Here is a 15,079-nt window from a genome sequence, read left to right on the forward strand (position 1 = left end):
TAATGGGTGATGTCATCAGAAGAAGGGCAGTCACTTGATAGAAAAAGGCAAAGCCAATCCCCCCCCACCCCAGTCAAATGATTTGGTAGTATTCAGGGTAGGAATGGAAGCAGGAAACCTCTGGAAAGCACACCCCACCTGTTTTTGATCTTTGCCCTCCCCCAAACTACATAAATTCATGGCATGAGTTTGACACTTGATTTTGGACTGTTTCCAGGAGACCAGGGTGTGTTTGTGTGCTGTTTTGAATGATGTGATCTTGTAGTGCTGGGAATTCCTGGGCCCTTAGCATTCAGGTTCTCACCTTTTGTCCATTTCTGTGTTTGCCCCAACTAAGCTTCTAGCCTAGAACAATCCCAGCTGCAGAGCAAACTTTGCAGCAGAAAATCAGTGGGTGTGTGAAGAGTTAAATAGCACCTTCTGCTTCTCCCCTGCAAATCTTTCTCCATTACTCACATTAACCAGCATGTGTATAGTGGGGGAATGTGTATCTTCTGAAATAATGTATAATTCAGTCCTAACAGAGTGAAGTAGGCAGTATCTTTGTCAGTGCAAAGGACCTCAAAGTACCCTTAGAATCCAGATCTCCAGCTTTTATCTGAATGCCCAAACTCTCCTTGCCAATTACTTTGATTTCTCCTGATATTTCAGATTAAAGGAACCTCTCTTTTTTTTGTTCAAGGCTATTGCTCTTCATGCCACCAGTCTCCCCACACTAAATCCCTTTATTGAAATGGTTACCTGGAAGATATTTATAGGCAGAGATCATGTCCTCTGAGTTCCCTGTCTTTCGACTATATATATAAAATGGAATTCCCTTGATGCCCAAAGGAGATATTAGCTTCAGTTTCTGGTATCAAATGTTCGAGCCTGGTTGACGAGCTGCTAGAGTTGCTTGCATGGCCAAGGGTTTTTTGAAACATTTGCAGAGAACAGCGCTTAGCCAAGCTGCTCCATCCAGTGTGACACCCACACTTCCAATATGTTCTTTCTAATAGAACAAGCTCTAGTTATTTTGACGTGCTGAATTAGAAGGCCTGTTTTCCAGTTTATTGCTCTTGCCTACAAGGGCCCAGGTTCACTTTCTTCCCTGTAAGCAGCCTCCCTTCCTCCCTTCCTTCCCTTTTTTGTTCTAGTTTCAGTTTCTCAGGAGACATGCATTTGGGTGTTACCTTGCTGGTGACAGCACAATCCCAAGAAACTCTTCTCTGTTTAGCCTACTTTCCCGACCTTTGCCTGTTCCAGCTAATTACTCCAAATTTCATATTTTTGAACTAAGCAGCCTTTCCTATCTCTCCTCATTCCGTCTTCTTAAAATGACTGACCTCCTTTATGGTCTCAAATCCCTCCTTCCTTGCCATTTGCAGTATATGTCCTGAGCCGGCCCTCCCACATTTTGCAGATTAAAATAGGGACATGCCTACGTTACCTTCGTGAACCAAAGGTCACTACTGAAGCATTTCCCCAACTGCTGTTATTTATTTCTCTCCAACCTGCTCTGTTTGCTAAATGCAGCATTCATTGGTTCCTCCAAAGATTGTCCTTTACTGATTAAAAATGGTATTTTATTCCTAAAGGTGCATTAAACATAATAGTCTTGCTCCTTTTCTTTCCCGCTTTGTTTCTTCACCATTGATCTTCCTTCAGCAGTCTTTTTGATTTCATAAATAGCAAGTTGTTACTTATATACTGTATATAGGAAATAGCAATGGATACATTGTGAAAAGCATCAGTAAACTCCAAAAGTCTTAAAATATACCCCAGGATAGGATGAATGTTGGGTGATGATGATGCAATGATCATATACTTTATGTGTGTGAACATTAAAGAGTATTCCCATAAGAAACTGCCTTAAACTTGTTGAATGTACACATCATTCTAAGTTGTGGTTTGTTGAATGGGTCAAAATAGTCAATTTCACATGTGGTGCTAAGCGAAAACCAAAGAAACCTTGATCAGCTTTGTCCTATCTACCCCACAATTGTTTGCGTGGAATGGCTGCAGCTATTCAGGCTTTTAGAGGGAGGTTTTTGTGGTCCTGATTAAAGAGATTGTAATTTAATCCTGGATCTTGGCTGTGCAAAGTGCTTCTTCCCTGACTTTGCTATGGACCTTCCCACCGCTGGCATGTCAAGTGAATTGTTCCAAGTGAATTGTGGCGCCCCCTTCTGGAGTCTTAAAATGTGTTCCCCCAGCCTTGTCTGAGCGACAGTGGGAGCATTTTACGGCGGGCATAATCTGTTTCATGCCATTGTATTTTGCATTGACTGCAGTGTCTAAATAGTCTTCAGCTTCCTGTTCGGTACATGCTGTAGACAGTTGCTTATGATGGAAATTTCCAGGGACTGCTTGAGCTGCAGCAGGTATGGTGGTGATAAAAAAATCAAGATGATGATCACAACCATTCACCCAAAGCTCCTTTTTAAGGTGTGTTTTGACACTCATAAAAAAAGGGGAGGGTTTTGATTACATGGTTCTGGCCACCATCTTGACTTGATTGATACATACACATGCAGATACTTCCTGACTACAGAAAGCTTTGAAGAAAAATATGCAGAGGAGCCTTTTTGCATTCTTTGTTTAAAAAAAAAAAAGATGATTTTTTTCCCCAGGAATATAAAGATGCGTGTTTTAAATGCATATAAAAACAAGATGTTGAAAGTGTGTTCCTAGATGTGTTTATTTCCTTTTTGACAGCAGGCTGTAGGTTATGACTTCTGATGACAAATTGTTTGCTCCATGTGGGAATTGGTCATTATAGTGTTTTTTTTTAAGGCAGTCTGGCTCTTAATGAATGCCCCAATGATATTCGGTCTGGCCTGTTTCTTTCACTGGGAGGCTGACTTGAGTGAAACAATTGGTTGGGTTGGGTCTGCTGAAGGTGTAGGCCTGGGTGGTTGGCTTGCAAAGGTAGGGGAAACTAGGACTGTGCTGAACTCATACATGGCCCCATACCCCAAAAGGATGAAGATGTCTATCTTCTAGGGATCCCTAACTCAGTTACTGGCTTCCAAGAGAAAGATCATTCCTCCTTTAGCTTTGGTGGAAAGTGAGCAATTCCTCACTGGTCCTAACCCTGGAAGAAAGGAACATTGCCTTGAAAACATGGCGACCGAACCCCACCAGGATATCCTCCCCCAGCCTTTGAACAGAACAACTGCTTTCCTGAACGTTGTGTTTGAAAGCAGTTGGTTGCTGTGGTGATGCTCCTGACATGTCATTTTGAGGGGAGATCCCTGAGCATCAGCGGAGACAGCTTGTCGGCTTGCAGACGTCCCTGATTAGTAGGCAGCCCCAGCAAGGACCATCAAGAACTAGCAGCAGATGATGCTGCCTGCCTTGTTAGCAAGGGCCACACCAGTGGCATGACCGGCTGGAGCTTGGAGCTTCCTACTTCCTAAAGAACCTTGGAGGTTTCTCTTAAGGCTGACAATGAACCTGGCTAATTCCTGGGGGTTCCCCAACCATTTTTTAAAATGCCAGTGATCCTTGTTGCACCTACATCCTGGATAGAACTTATGGAGCCTATAATCTAGTTCAGTTTGCTGTCATCTGTTATATACCCCCCACCTTGAAACAGAAATGGGTGACTTTTCAAAGGCTGAGAACTATGCTTTTAAAGGTGCAATGGGCAAGGGCATCATAATCAGGGATGGGAAAATGTACTCCTCCTCCCAAATGGAGCTTTTCGGTTTTTAGACAGTCCCACTGTTACTTTGATTGCCTTCAAGACTGACTCTGGCTTGCTCAACAAAGGTTAAAACAGATCTTGGCTTATTGGGAATGTAGCCATTGGCTGGATCTCCCTGTTTGATATAAGCCAAAAGGATGTTCCTGCCTTCTAAAGCAATTATAACACTGTTTTTCAAGCTTGGCAACTTTAAGAGGTGTGGGCTTCAAGTCCCAGAATTCCCCAGGTAGCATTCTGGGAGTTGTAGTCCATACCTCTTAAAGTTGCCAAGTTTGAAAAACACTGAATTATAGCCATTAAGTCAAGCCGTGGTTATGTTTTCCTGCACCAGACGATAAATTCTGTATCTCCCATTGTATGATTTCAAGAGTGGTATAGTGCCAAAAGGGGATAAAGCTCAAAGGGGTCTTTTGTGCAATATTGAAGCCTGTAAGGGTGATAAATCCTTGATTATTGTGTCCTGCAAATGACATACAATTCTTTTTGATTGTCTGCTGTGGCCATCAGAAATAACAAATCACTGAAAGCTCAGATTGGAAAAGTCTCTTTCTTCCTTAGTATTTTCTCTTCCTTTCCTCCCTTCTTCAGCCACAATTGCTAGGGAGATCATTTTTCTGTTGCATTTTTCTTTAAGTTTAATTTGATGTGTTTTTAACTTGCTGTTCTTCCAGGTAGTATCTGGTATTCAGATCTGAGGTCTGCTCAGAAGTTGTCAAATATATATTGTTTTTCTCATATCTGGCCTCACGTCCCTACATTTGGGACAATAACAGTCAAGGCTCAGTAATGTTTGTGTGCAATTTCCATGCTCTACCAATAGCAAATGCATTTTTTTTTCTTTTTAAAGTTTCAGCTAGCCAATATTGGGAAACGAACAAGAAGAAGAAGATGCTGGATTAAATCAGAATTGGGCTCTTTTTAATTCTTTCCTACCCTACTCTTTTTATATGGGAAGAAATTACCTAAAGGGGATCCATTTGTCCATCAGCATAACTCCCCCCCCCCTTGCAAAATAAGTAATGTTGTGAGGAAGAAACTGACAAAAGAAAATGTAGTTTGAAAATTGACAAGATCAGGCTGGGGAGTGCAGAAGAAAAAAAATCCACCGTGCAACTGTATGGGAAAAGCGGTTGGGTAGGGTCTTGAAACGAGGCAGATTCCTCCATTCTAAGCAGCCCTCCCCTTCCTCCTTCCTGGTTTCATGATCCAGAGTAGAGAATAGGCAGCCTGCCCTGTATGCACACCCCCTGATTAATCTCTGTGGAGGAAGTACACACATCCACACACATGCAATGTATTACTTCTTTACACAGAAGAAAATACAGATGCCTGTTATGGCCACTGCTGGAAGGAGGTTGACAAAATTCCAGAGGCTGTGCTAATATGCTTTCCCTGCCTTTATTCTTTCCAACTCAACAGACTGTTGGAAACTATCTGAAGAAGCTTGTGATTCTTTGTGTCTCTCTTGTCAGCAGGACAACTCTCTGAAAACTGAACAGAATGCATTAAAAGCTGGTGAGCAGCCAGGAAAAGAGGTCAGGTGTGAAAATGTCCCGGCTATCATGCATTCCCATAAAATGTCCATAGCATCTTTTATGTGTGATTGCAGAAGTTAACCTCAGTACTCCTGATGGGAGTCAACTGAACCAACCTCAGAAGTTGTTTCTCCTAGTTGGGTTGGTGGTACCCTTTAGACTTGCAGTCAGTCAGTGATCTGTCTTTCTCTGGATAGCAACCTGATTGCAGGCTGCTAATTGCAGCTGGCTGTCAGGTGGATGAATGTCTATAACGTAGTAATTGCAAGGATATATTGTTTTGTTGGTGGGGGTGCTAGATCACAGACATTGTGGGTCTGCAAGTTTCAAACAGAGCTGGCCATTATGTTCTGTGGGGCTTTTCTGATAATCTGGAAGAGCAGAACACCGTTTATAAAAAAGACAACTCCCTGCTCTATTTATCAGTACTGCACCACCAAATCACGTTGCTATCACATTGTTCCCTTTTGATTTGGGGAGCCCTCAAAGGTGTGCAGTTGCTCTTTCTCATGCAGTTGTAGTTTCTTGGGCATTCCAGCCCTAAACACAGGGATCATAATAACTGCCTCTGTTGAAGCAGCAAAAGTACACCAGAGAAGACCCCCCCCCCCAATACTAATTTAGAGAAGTGTTAGAGAGTAAGGTTGGATTCTGATGTAAGACTGTACCATACTGTGTTGTAAAAGCTGGGAGCATAAAGTGGCAGGAGGAATCCGTTTGGATTTGTAATATCTCTTAGAATCATCCCTATCCAACAGTGTAAGATGCTTTTCTCTCTCTCTCTTCCTAGTATTGGTTGAATACTTTAATGCAAAGAGATACGCATTTCAGCTTGGCTTGGAAGCCAGTGTTAATTTCCATTAAGTTGGTTGGCATATAGCAGCTTTGCTCCTGAGTACAGGCAGAGTACTTCACCCCCACCCCCGACAAGGGTGGAGAATACTGTATAAAGGAAAGGAAAGAGAAACATGACAGATCAGTATGGAAGGGCATGGACTGTTTCTGATCTGGAGAACTGAGGGGCATAATAGAATTATGGACAGCAGAAAACCACCCTGTTGGACCAGAGGATATTTCTCTCCTGAGAAATCTACTGCAGTTTGCTTGACATTTAGTTGCTGGAATGCAACTCTTTCTTTCTTTCTTTCTTTCTTTCTTTCTTTCTTTCTTTCTTTCTTTCTTTCCTTCCTTCCTTCCTTCCTTCCTTCCTTCCTTCCTTCCTTCCTTCCTTCCTTCCTTCCTTCCTTCCTTCCTTCCTTCCTTCCTTCCTTCCTTCCTTCCTTCCTTCCTTCCTTCCTTCCTTCCTTCCTTCCTTCCTTCCTTCCTTCCTTCCTTCCTTCCTTCCTTCCTTCCTTCCTTCCTTCCTTCCTTCCTTCCTTCCTTCCTTCCTTCCTTCCTTCCTTCCTTCCTTCCTTCCTTCCTTCCTTCCTTCCTTCCTTCCTTCCTTCCTTCCTTCCTTCCTTCCTTCCTTCCTTCCTTCCTTCCTTCCTTCCTTCCTTCCTTCCTTCCTTCCTTCCTTCCTTCCTTCCTTCCTTCCTTCCTTCCCTGTCCAACCCATGGTTTCTAGCCAAGATCCAGGATATTCTTATACTGGTGCTTTTGTTACAGACTCCAGTGGGGAACTTGCAAAAAGATTAGAGGAGGTTGGAGGGTGGAAGCTATTAAGGAGCTAATGTCAGGCCTTTCATTGCTCACCTGAGCTTAACTTTTACTAAATAAAGCATTTGTTCTGATGATGGGCATGCTAAATATGGCCAGCTATCAACCCCTGGCGTTTCCTAGCTTTGCTCTTCTACCTTTCCCTTTCCAAACATGCAAATATTTGCCTTGTTCTCTCCTTCTGGGGGTTCTTGGCTAAAGAATGGAGGGCACTGATTGTGGCACAAGGGAGGAGTGATCTTTTCAGAGTAAAAGTTGAAGAGATTAAGTTCCTCAGAAGCTCTTCAGAACTTGTAATTGATACCATGCATACCAGTCTCCAGAAAATGGGTTCTTCATCCAGCAACAAAAACATTTTGGGCACCACACTTTTCCCTGAGTTCATATAACACACTAAACCAGAATGTGATTGATTTAACAAAGATAGGCTAAATAAACCATGGCTTAGCAGGATGCTCAAAGACACACACACATTGGATGGAATTAGAATTTTCACACTCCCATCTGTTGCATGGAGAATGGCTTCATAGAGTTTCAGTGAGAAATAGAGCGAAATAGTACCTGAATGATTAAGAATGATTTTTTTTTCCTTCCTGGGAAAGTGTGACCAGGCAGTTCTTATTTTTGGAAACAATGTACGTGCATTGCTCGTGACACATGTGCATAAGAAGCAGGAAGTGCAAAGGCTGCAAGACATGTGTGAACTCCATTTGCACCAGAGATTTGTATATTCCTTAAGGAGGTATCAGAACCCAAGTCCTTTTTAGAATCTAACAGTGATATAGCGGAATAGGATTTGCAACACATAACCTGCTCCCTCTATGTGTGGGTAATACTCCAAATTCAACTAAATGTTTCAAGATTTGGTTCACTTCTCAACAGTTCTGTAACAAGAAAGCAATAGGGACATTTTTTCAGTTCTATAACAATAAAGCAGAATAGAAATAAATGAAAAGATAAACAATTAAAATTGGAATACTAGCTTTATGTAAACATCAAACTAAGCCATAATGAAGTTTGACTTTGGGTTAGCATATTGAGTGAATCCATTCTGGTTTACATCATTGTAGTTTGTAAATCATGCAGCTGAGTGCATTCTATGAATCCAACTGGTCATAGTTTATTGTAAACCTTTTTTTTTTTTGATGCCTTCAGGACAGTGTTGACTCTTGGTGACTGCTTGGACTAGCCCCTGCAGTTTTCTTGGCAAGATTTTGGAAGTGGTTTGCCATGGCCTCCTTCTTCCTAGGGCTGAGAGAGAGAGGCTGGTCCAGGGTTACCCAACTGGCTTTGTGCCTAAGGTGGAACTAGAACCCATGGTCTCCTGGTTTCTAGCCTGGTACCTTAACCACTACACCAAACTGGCTTTCATTGCAAACCATAACTTAGTGTTATGTGTAAATTCAAGTCAGAAAAACAACTACAATATACAGTTCTTTTAAGTTGTACAAAAGAGTGACCAGAAAAATAGTCCTAATAGTTAGACAATGGGTGCTTTGAGACAGATTGGTTTCAGGGCTATCAATCAAAAGATACTGTGCAAACATTCAAGCATTTTCTCCATATTTTTAAAAAAATAAATGGTGAGAAAACAGAAAGATTACAATTCAAAGAGGAAGATACTTCGATCCCAGTGAAATCCATTTTCCTTTGAATTTTTGAATGATTCTTGTTGCATTATTTAGTAGCACGATTTAGAACAGGTTAGTAATAGAACATGAAAGGAAACCCCTGCTAAAGCAGAAATAATGCGTGACCATTTATTAATAGTAGTACTAATAGCCATTAAGTTAAAGTTATATATTGTAGTGGGATTCAGCATTAGATATTTTGGTGCAATCTGTTCATTTGTTAATATATGTATTTGGCAAAAGGGTTTGTAACCTGCCATTCTGAATCAATTCTCTAAGCATCTCACAGCAGTTAACCTATCACATAATTAAAATAATTAAGTAAAACAGATGAAAGAGTTGGGGAAAGTAGAGACATTTTTGACAGGGGATCAAACAAACGTTCCAAAGATCGGCCGAAAAATGAAAAACCTGGGTGGAAGACAAGGCTGGTGTGGAGTTTGGGAATAAGAAAGAAAGGAGATTTGAAAGCAGGAATTTGTCACATTCAGCTTAGCTAGTTTTGCAAAGAGGGCTGGAAAACTGTTGCTAAATGCTTGATGGACCTTTCCATTTTCTTTAGTAAACAGCCTGTCATCCCTTCAAGCTAGTCTAGACAAGAGGCACAGCTATGATTACTAGGTCTATCTTTGCTGTAAGGTTGCATTAACAGAATCTTGCAAGTCTGAAAGTACCCCTCCCTTCCTTTACTTTTACTCTCCCCAAAACTAGGGAGGGTCCCTTCTGAGATGCTTTCTCCACTCCTCCTTTGGACTCAAATTTCATTTATTAGACCATTGTCTAGGTTGCGGCTCTTCCTCCTGTCTCCCAAGGTCGTTTCCACATACCATTACACAACCCCACCCCTGCAAATTCTGGTGCAGATCAGTGGGGTTGCTCATAAGCAGAATCTGTGACACTGCTTTGCATGAAGGAAAGTGCCTGTCTTGGAAATACACAGATCAAGTACTTTGTACATTTTATTAATATTATGAGATTTATATCCCACCTTTATTTTGTACACTCAAGAAAGTGTACCAAAAAAGGGGGGAGAATATAGGGAATTTAGAGGTCAGAAGGCAAGACAACAATTTTTTTTATGTGTTGATGGGAATAATCAACTGCAGTTTGGAGGTTTTATATTAGCTACATAAAGGTGAACGTCCATTTCTATTTTTCTGCTGTCATATTTCACCATATGAATATTTCTTATGATCAGTTCTTCAGTTGGGTAAAATCAATGCCCCTTTAATCATGCCTCACTTGATTCATAATAATTGCCTTCAGTGCTTCATTCAGTCGCACAGTCTAGATGATACGGCTAGAAAATGCACTTTCCAGTGTATCACAGATTAAATCTTACAAGGCTAAAGATAGACAGATATACCTCGAGAATTAAGTATTCAACCCCTTCTGAGCAGACACAACTTCCTGACTGATCCAGCTTAGCAGCAACTGATTCTTACTAGAGAACCACCCACTTGAAATCCTGATTGTTATCCTGGACAACGGTTTTGTCTGTCATGCAAGTAATCTGTTGCCTTTTTGCCTTTTCCTCTGTGTGTGTGTGTAAACATAAAGAAAGAGTGAAGAACCAGCTTTATTCTCTTTATTATTGCATGGTGAAATTTGCTTAAGTTAAATAAAAATGCCTGTTTATTAATTGACTGATAGATCGATAGAGGCAGTCTAGTGACTGCCTTGTTTAGTGACCATTCACAGTTACAACAGTGATGAAAAAGTAACTTTATAACCAAACTTCACATTTACAACCTTCGCAGGTCTGTAAAGCAAAGGAAAGCTGAAGTCAGATCATAAGCACAGTGGTGGTTTCCCTTAGCAGCTGCTTTGCTTAACGACCAACTTGCCTGTCCCAATTGTGGTTGCTAAACAAGGACTACCTATAGATACAAAATTGCCATACTATAAAATTGGAGGCATGAGGAATCAGCTTCATTCTCTTATTAAACTTGCTGAAGCTTAGATAAAAATGCCTACACACACATACATGAAATTGTCATACTATAAAATCAGAGGCAGCAAACAGCTCCTTTATTGCTATGTGTGTATGCATTTTCCTCCAATCCATCACCAACTGTAACATTATTATCCTATTTTGTGCTTTTATTCTTATTTTATTGTTAATGTTTTTTTTTTCTGAACTCTGGTTTGTGACTGTAATAAACACTGTCTTTCCCTCCATTATGGCAATTGAGCCCAATTTTTAATGCATTTAACTGCTGAAGATTTTTTTTAAAAAGCTGACCTAATCTATGGGCCTCTACAGAAGTGATAATTACAGGTTATGATAATTTTCCTCCAGTTTGCAGAGATGCAAGAGTCAGACTTCTAAGGATGAAAGAATTTGGTGCATCCTTGCCTCTTTCTCAGGAACAGCAATGGATGTTACAATGTCTTGGGATAGAAAAATCATGTTAATTATGTGTTGCACCAAGTTAAAAATGTGTTCCGCTTTGGTTTCTACTGAATTCTACTGAAATTCTTCAGTTTTGAGAAAGAAGAGAATTATTTCTCTCTCCTTGCTTTCTTAATCCCATTCATAATTTCATATAGGTGAGAATGAAACGGGAGCCACTTTTCATTGAAAAGGCAAAATATCTGAGGAGGAGTATAAGAGAAACCATTAAAACAGCTTTAATCCTACTTATTATCGGCAGTTTTGATTGATAACTTACTAAATCCCTGTAAAAAGTAGCTGATTTGGCAAAATAACAGGAGACATACATATTTGGAGTGGGTCAGTTTGAGTGTGTTCAGAAAAACCCCACACGGTTTTTGTAACATTTATTGGGACTCTTTTTTAGTGCAAGTAGAACAAACTTTTGATTATTGGGTGGATTAGAACTGTAATAAATAATAAAATGGCTGAACGTCTTGTTATTCCTGAGATTCCTAAATGATCCTTATCTGAAGTACCGTCTCACTGAAATAGGGTTGATTTTACCTCTTTCTGTATCATACAGTGGAAAGCAACATATTCTATGGGAGCTGTCAGCATTCCGCATTTATGAAATGTCCTTTTCTAAGATAACAGGCTAATACTAATATTGATTTCATTTTAGTACCAAATAAAGGGCCATTTATTCACCAGGCTTCTGAGTCTCACTGATACCAGCTCAGCCTTCGTTTGTTTTTACAGCTCATACTGTGTATCGCTACTTACTTGCTTGTCTTCATTGCTCTAGGTTGTATCGATGTATATTTTAGTTCATTTAACAAACTCATAAAGAAAGTTTGCACATTCAGTATTTTAAATGCTTTAATTAGATCCCCCTCCCCCCAAAGTGGGGGCATGTCAGTGCACGTTCAGAGTGATGCAATGGATTTTGTTGTTTAAATATGCAGGGGGTGGTTGAAATCAAGTGCTCACCGATATAAAAATCAAATCCCTTCAAGTAGAAAATTAGCTTATCAGAGAAGTGGATTGAACTACTCTGATTGATGCTATTTTTTTGTGCAAGCCAACAGCCTGCACCAATAACTTCCACCTTATATTGGAAGCAACGTGGTTCTGAATTCTGTTGCTTTTAGCATATTTCTCTTCTTAAGAGAAATGCTGATCTCTCTCCTCGATGTTCTGGTAAGAAATCTAATATTATGGGATCTGACTTCCATGACATGCTAAAGGATGCCCATTTTTCTTATTTTTCCAGATCACCAGAAGCTGGAGCGAGAAGCTCGCATCTGCCGTCTCCTGAAGCATTCCAACATTGGTAAATATTGTTCTGTTTAGGTGGAGATGGAGAAGAACCTTTGCTTTAAACGAGGGGGTTGGAATAGTGTATATCAGTGTTTCTCAACCTTGGCCGCTTGAAGATGTGCGGACTTCAACTCCCAGAATTCCCCAGCCAGCCATGGAATTCTCCATGCTGGCTGGAGAATTCTAGGAGTTGAAGTCCACACATCTTCAAGTGGCCAAGGTTGAGAATCACTGGTGTATATGGTGAACATGAAGATTCTCTATATGGTATATATTTTCCTGGCAGGTTTGTGAGTACAAACATGCTTTCATCAAAGGACAGGACAAGGGAATGATTGTTCACTCATGGGAGCTGACATTTTGATTCTCACCGAGGCAGAGAAGATGATTTCCAGAATCTCTTCCAACCAGAACTAAACCTGGTTATGTTCTTGCTCTTGAATACAGGGACGCTTTCCTTGGCTGGAATCAGTTTTAGTGTTTTAGGCTCTCGGACAGTGTTGTCCAAACTTGGCCACTTTAAGATGAGTGGACTTCAACTCCCAGAATTCCCCAGCCAGCCATGCTGGCTGGGGAATTCTGGGAGTTGAAGTCCACTCATCTTAAAGTGGCCAAGTTTGGACAACACTGCTCTAGGACCCTGCATTACATAAATCAGTTTTCATTTTTCTTTTTGTGGGTTTAAACGTTTAAGCAATTTTAAATGTTGGTTTATTTATTTTATTTCATTTTTTTTCAAAAAGATTATTGTAGGACTGGCCTTTTAATTTTTGAATCCTTGAACACTGCTTTGAGAACCCTTTTCTTGATGTAAGCGTTAGTTAGCATATAAACAGGAACACCACATTTGACGTCTCCAACTAAGACACCCTCATCCTAGGACAAGGGTTAATATCTGTCTAGCAACTAATTTTTTGAATGGATGAGTGGCTGATAAAAAGAGAACTGTGATGACAAGTCTACCAGTTACTTTCTCTCAGCAGGGCATTAGCATTTACCTTCTGAGCCCCCACTTTAAAGCTGACATTTAAATAGGGATGTTTCTCTCTATCTTGCATGCTTTACACTAACTATACAGTTTGGGTGGGTCTGCATTATTTAGAATGTTCTAAGGGGCATGTTGATGAAACTACTGTTATGCCATCAATTCAGGAGTACAAGTTCTGTACAAAAATTATGTGTTTGTGTATGTTGGATCAGGGAGCACACTCACACATATTGCCAAGAGAAAGAGAGTGTGCAATTTAATGGGTTACTTCCAGTCACATGGCATGCAGACTGTCACAATATTATTAGTTGTCCTTGTCACTTTCACGGGTAGCCATTTGCAGTGATCCACCTGCAAGTGGTTATGGAACCAACTTAGGCAGTCCTTCAAACTTGCATTGAATAATATTAAGAGTATTCTGCACACTGTTCCGGTAAAAGCTTTGGTGTTGATTTCCTCTTTGCTATCCTCTTATGGACTAGGGCAGTGTTTCTCAACCTTGGCCACTTGAAGATGTGTGGACCTCAGCTCCCAGAATTCCCCAGCCAGCCATGTTGAAGTCCGCACATCTTAAAGTTGCTAAGGTTGGGAAACACTGGACTAGGAGAAGAGAAAAATGCAACACTTAAAAAAAAAAAAAAGAACTGATTGATGGAGACTTTTCTTACCATATTTGTGAATTTTCTACCCATGTATAAACTCTACTGTGATATTATGGTAGTTTTGCTTGTGGATTTTACACTGATATCGGTTGGCTATTATGGAGCCCTGCCTTGGACAGCTGATCCAGAAGGGTTCTTTTTTTAATCTTGGTAAGATGGGCCATATTTTACTCTTTCCATGTTTGCTGGCTCCAGATTTGTTTCTGACTTGAAATCAGGGTGCAGCACTAGACTTTAAATCCCTGAAATGCCTGGGAGTATCAGAAGTTCATACCCCTGACATGGACTCAAGTTGGAGGAGACTGAATAGCTTCCCAAGGAAAAGTAGAATCAGGACCTTTTTGATTATTTTTGGGGGGGAGGGGTCAGAGCCTACTGTAATAATGTTTTCTCCATTTACTTTTAGTTACTTAGTTACACACATGCACAAAGATGGCTTGATTTTGATTTATCATACGAAAGTTTAGCATGAACACTTACACTTAAGAATAATTTTGAAATTATGATGAGTTTAAAATGTAGTCTTCAGACCAAACCATAATGATCACCCAAACCTATACACTATTTATTCTAGAGATCCCCTTAGATTTTGCATTAACATCTTCAGTCCATGCTCAACATCCATAAAGGTTGTGTTTGCCACTTCCTTCCTCTCTACTCTGGACAAATATTCTCCCTTTATATCAGTTTCATCTGCCTGATTTTAAGGCTTTTCAGCAAACCATTCGTACCAAACTTTATGAAGTTGAAATGTAGTCTTCCTCTTCTGGCACTGCATATGTTATTGTGAGATCTGAACGGAGCCTCTCCATCACTCTGTCTCCCAAGGTGGTTTGGAAGATATAAACAGAATTAATTCCACTGGTGTCCCTTCCTCTGCTCTATTTTGAAGAAAAGCAGGCTATAAATACAAAGACGGTGCTCCACCATTGTCCTTATGTAGTATGGACGTGCATCTTTTCCTTGAGCAATCTGCCCCCTCAGTTTCCAGTGCTGCTGTATGGAGCCACCTTTAGAGAATATTGCAAATCCATTGTAGTTGCTAATGACAACAAGGTTGGTAGAACAAGAGCTTCTAGGAAGCATCCTCTTGTCTAGGCCTCTCTCTTTCTCAAACAAGTGCCCAATTAAAACTGAACACTGCCTTCCTGCCCGCTGTAATGGGATCAGTGTGTTTATGCCAGTGACTTTGTTATAATCCTTATGGGGCTTT

General features: G+C 40.5%; 1 protein-coding gene across 13 annotated transcripts in view; it reads left to right on the forward strand.

Annotated features, from left to right (window-relative positions):
* Window positions 1–15,079, forward strand: part of CAMK2B (calcium/calmodulin dependent protein kinase II beta) — a 175,948-nt gene that overhangs the window by 63,772 nt on the left and 97,097 nt on the right. For all 13 annotated transcript variants that reach the window (XM_088139066.1, XM_088139077.1, XM_088139069.1 and 10 more), the window contains exon 3: window positions 12,170–12,229. In XM_088139066.1, coding sequence (XP_087995192.1) covers window positions 12,170–12,229 — 60 coding nt within the window. The remainder of the gene's footprint in view (window positions 1–12,169; window positions 12,230–15,079) is intronic.

The sequence above is a fragment of the Python bivittatus genome, unplaced genomic scaffold, assembly GCF_059951505.1.
Source record: "Python bivittatus isolate LINGU-HERP-01145 unplaced genomic scaffold, Pbiv_v1 ctg000320_np1212, whole genome shotgun sequence".
Classification (NCBI taxonomy): domain Eukaryota; kingdom Metazoa; phylum Chordata; class Lepidosauria; order Squamata; family Pythonidae; genus Python; species Python bivittatus.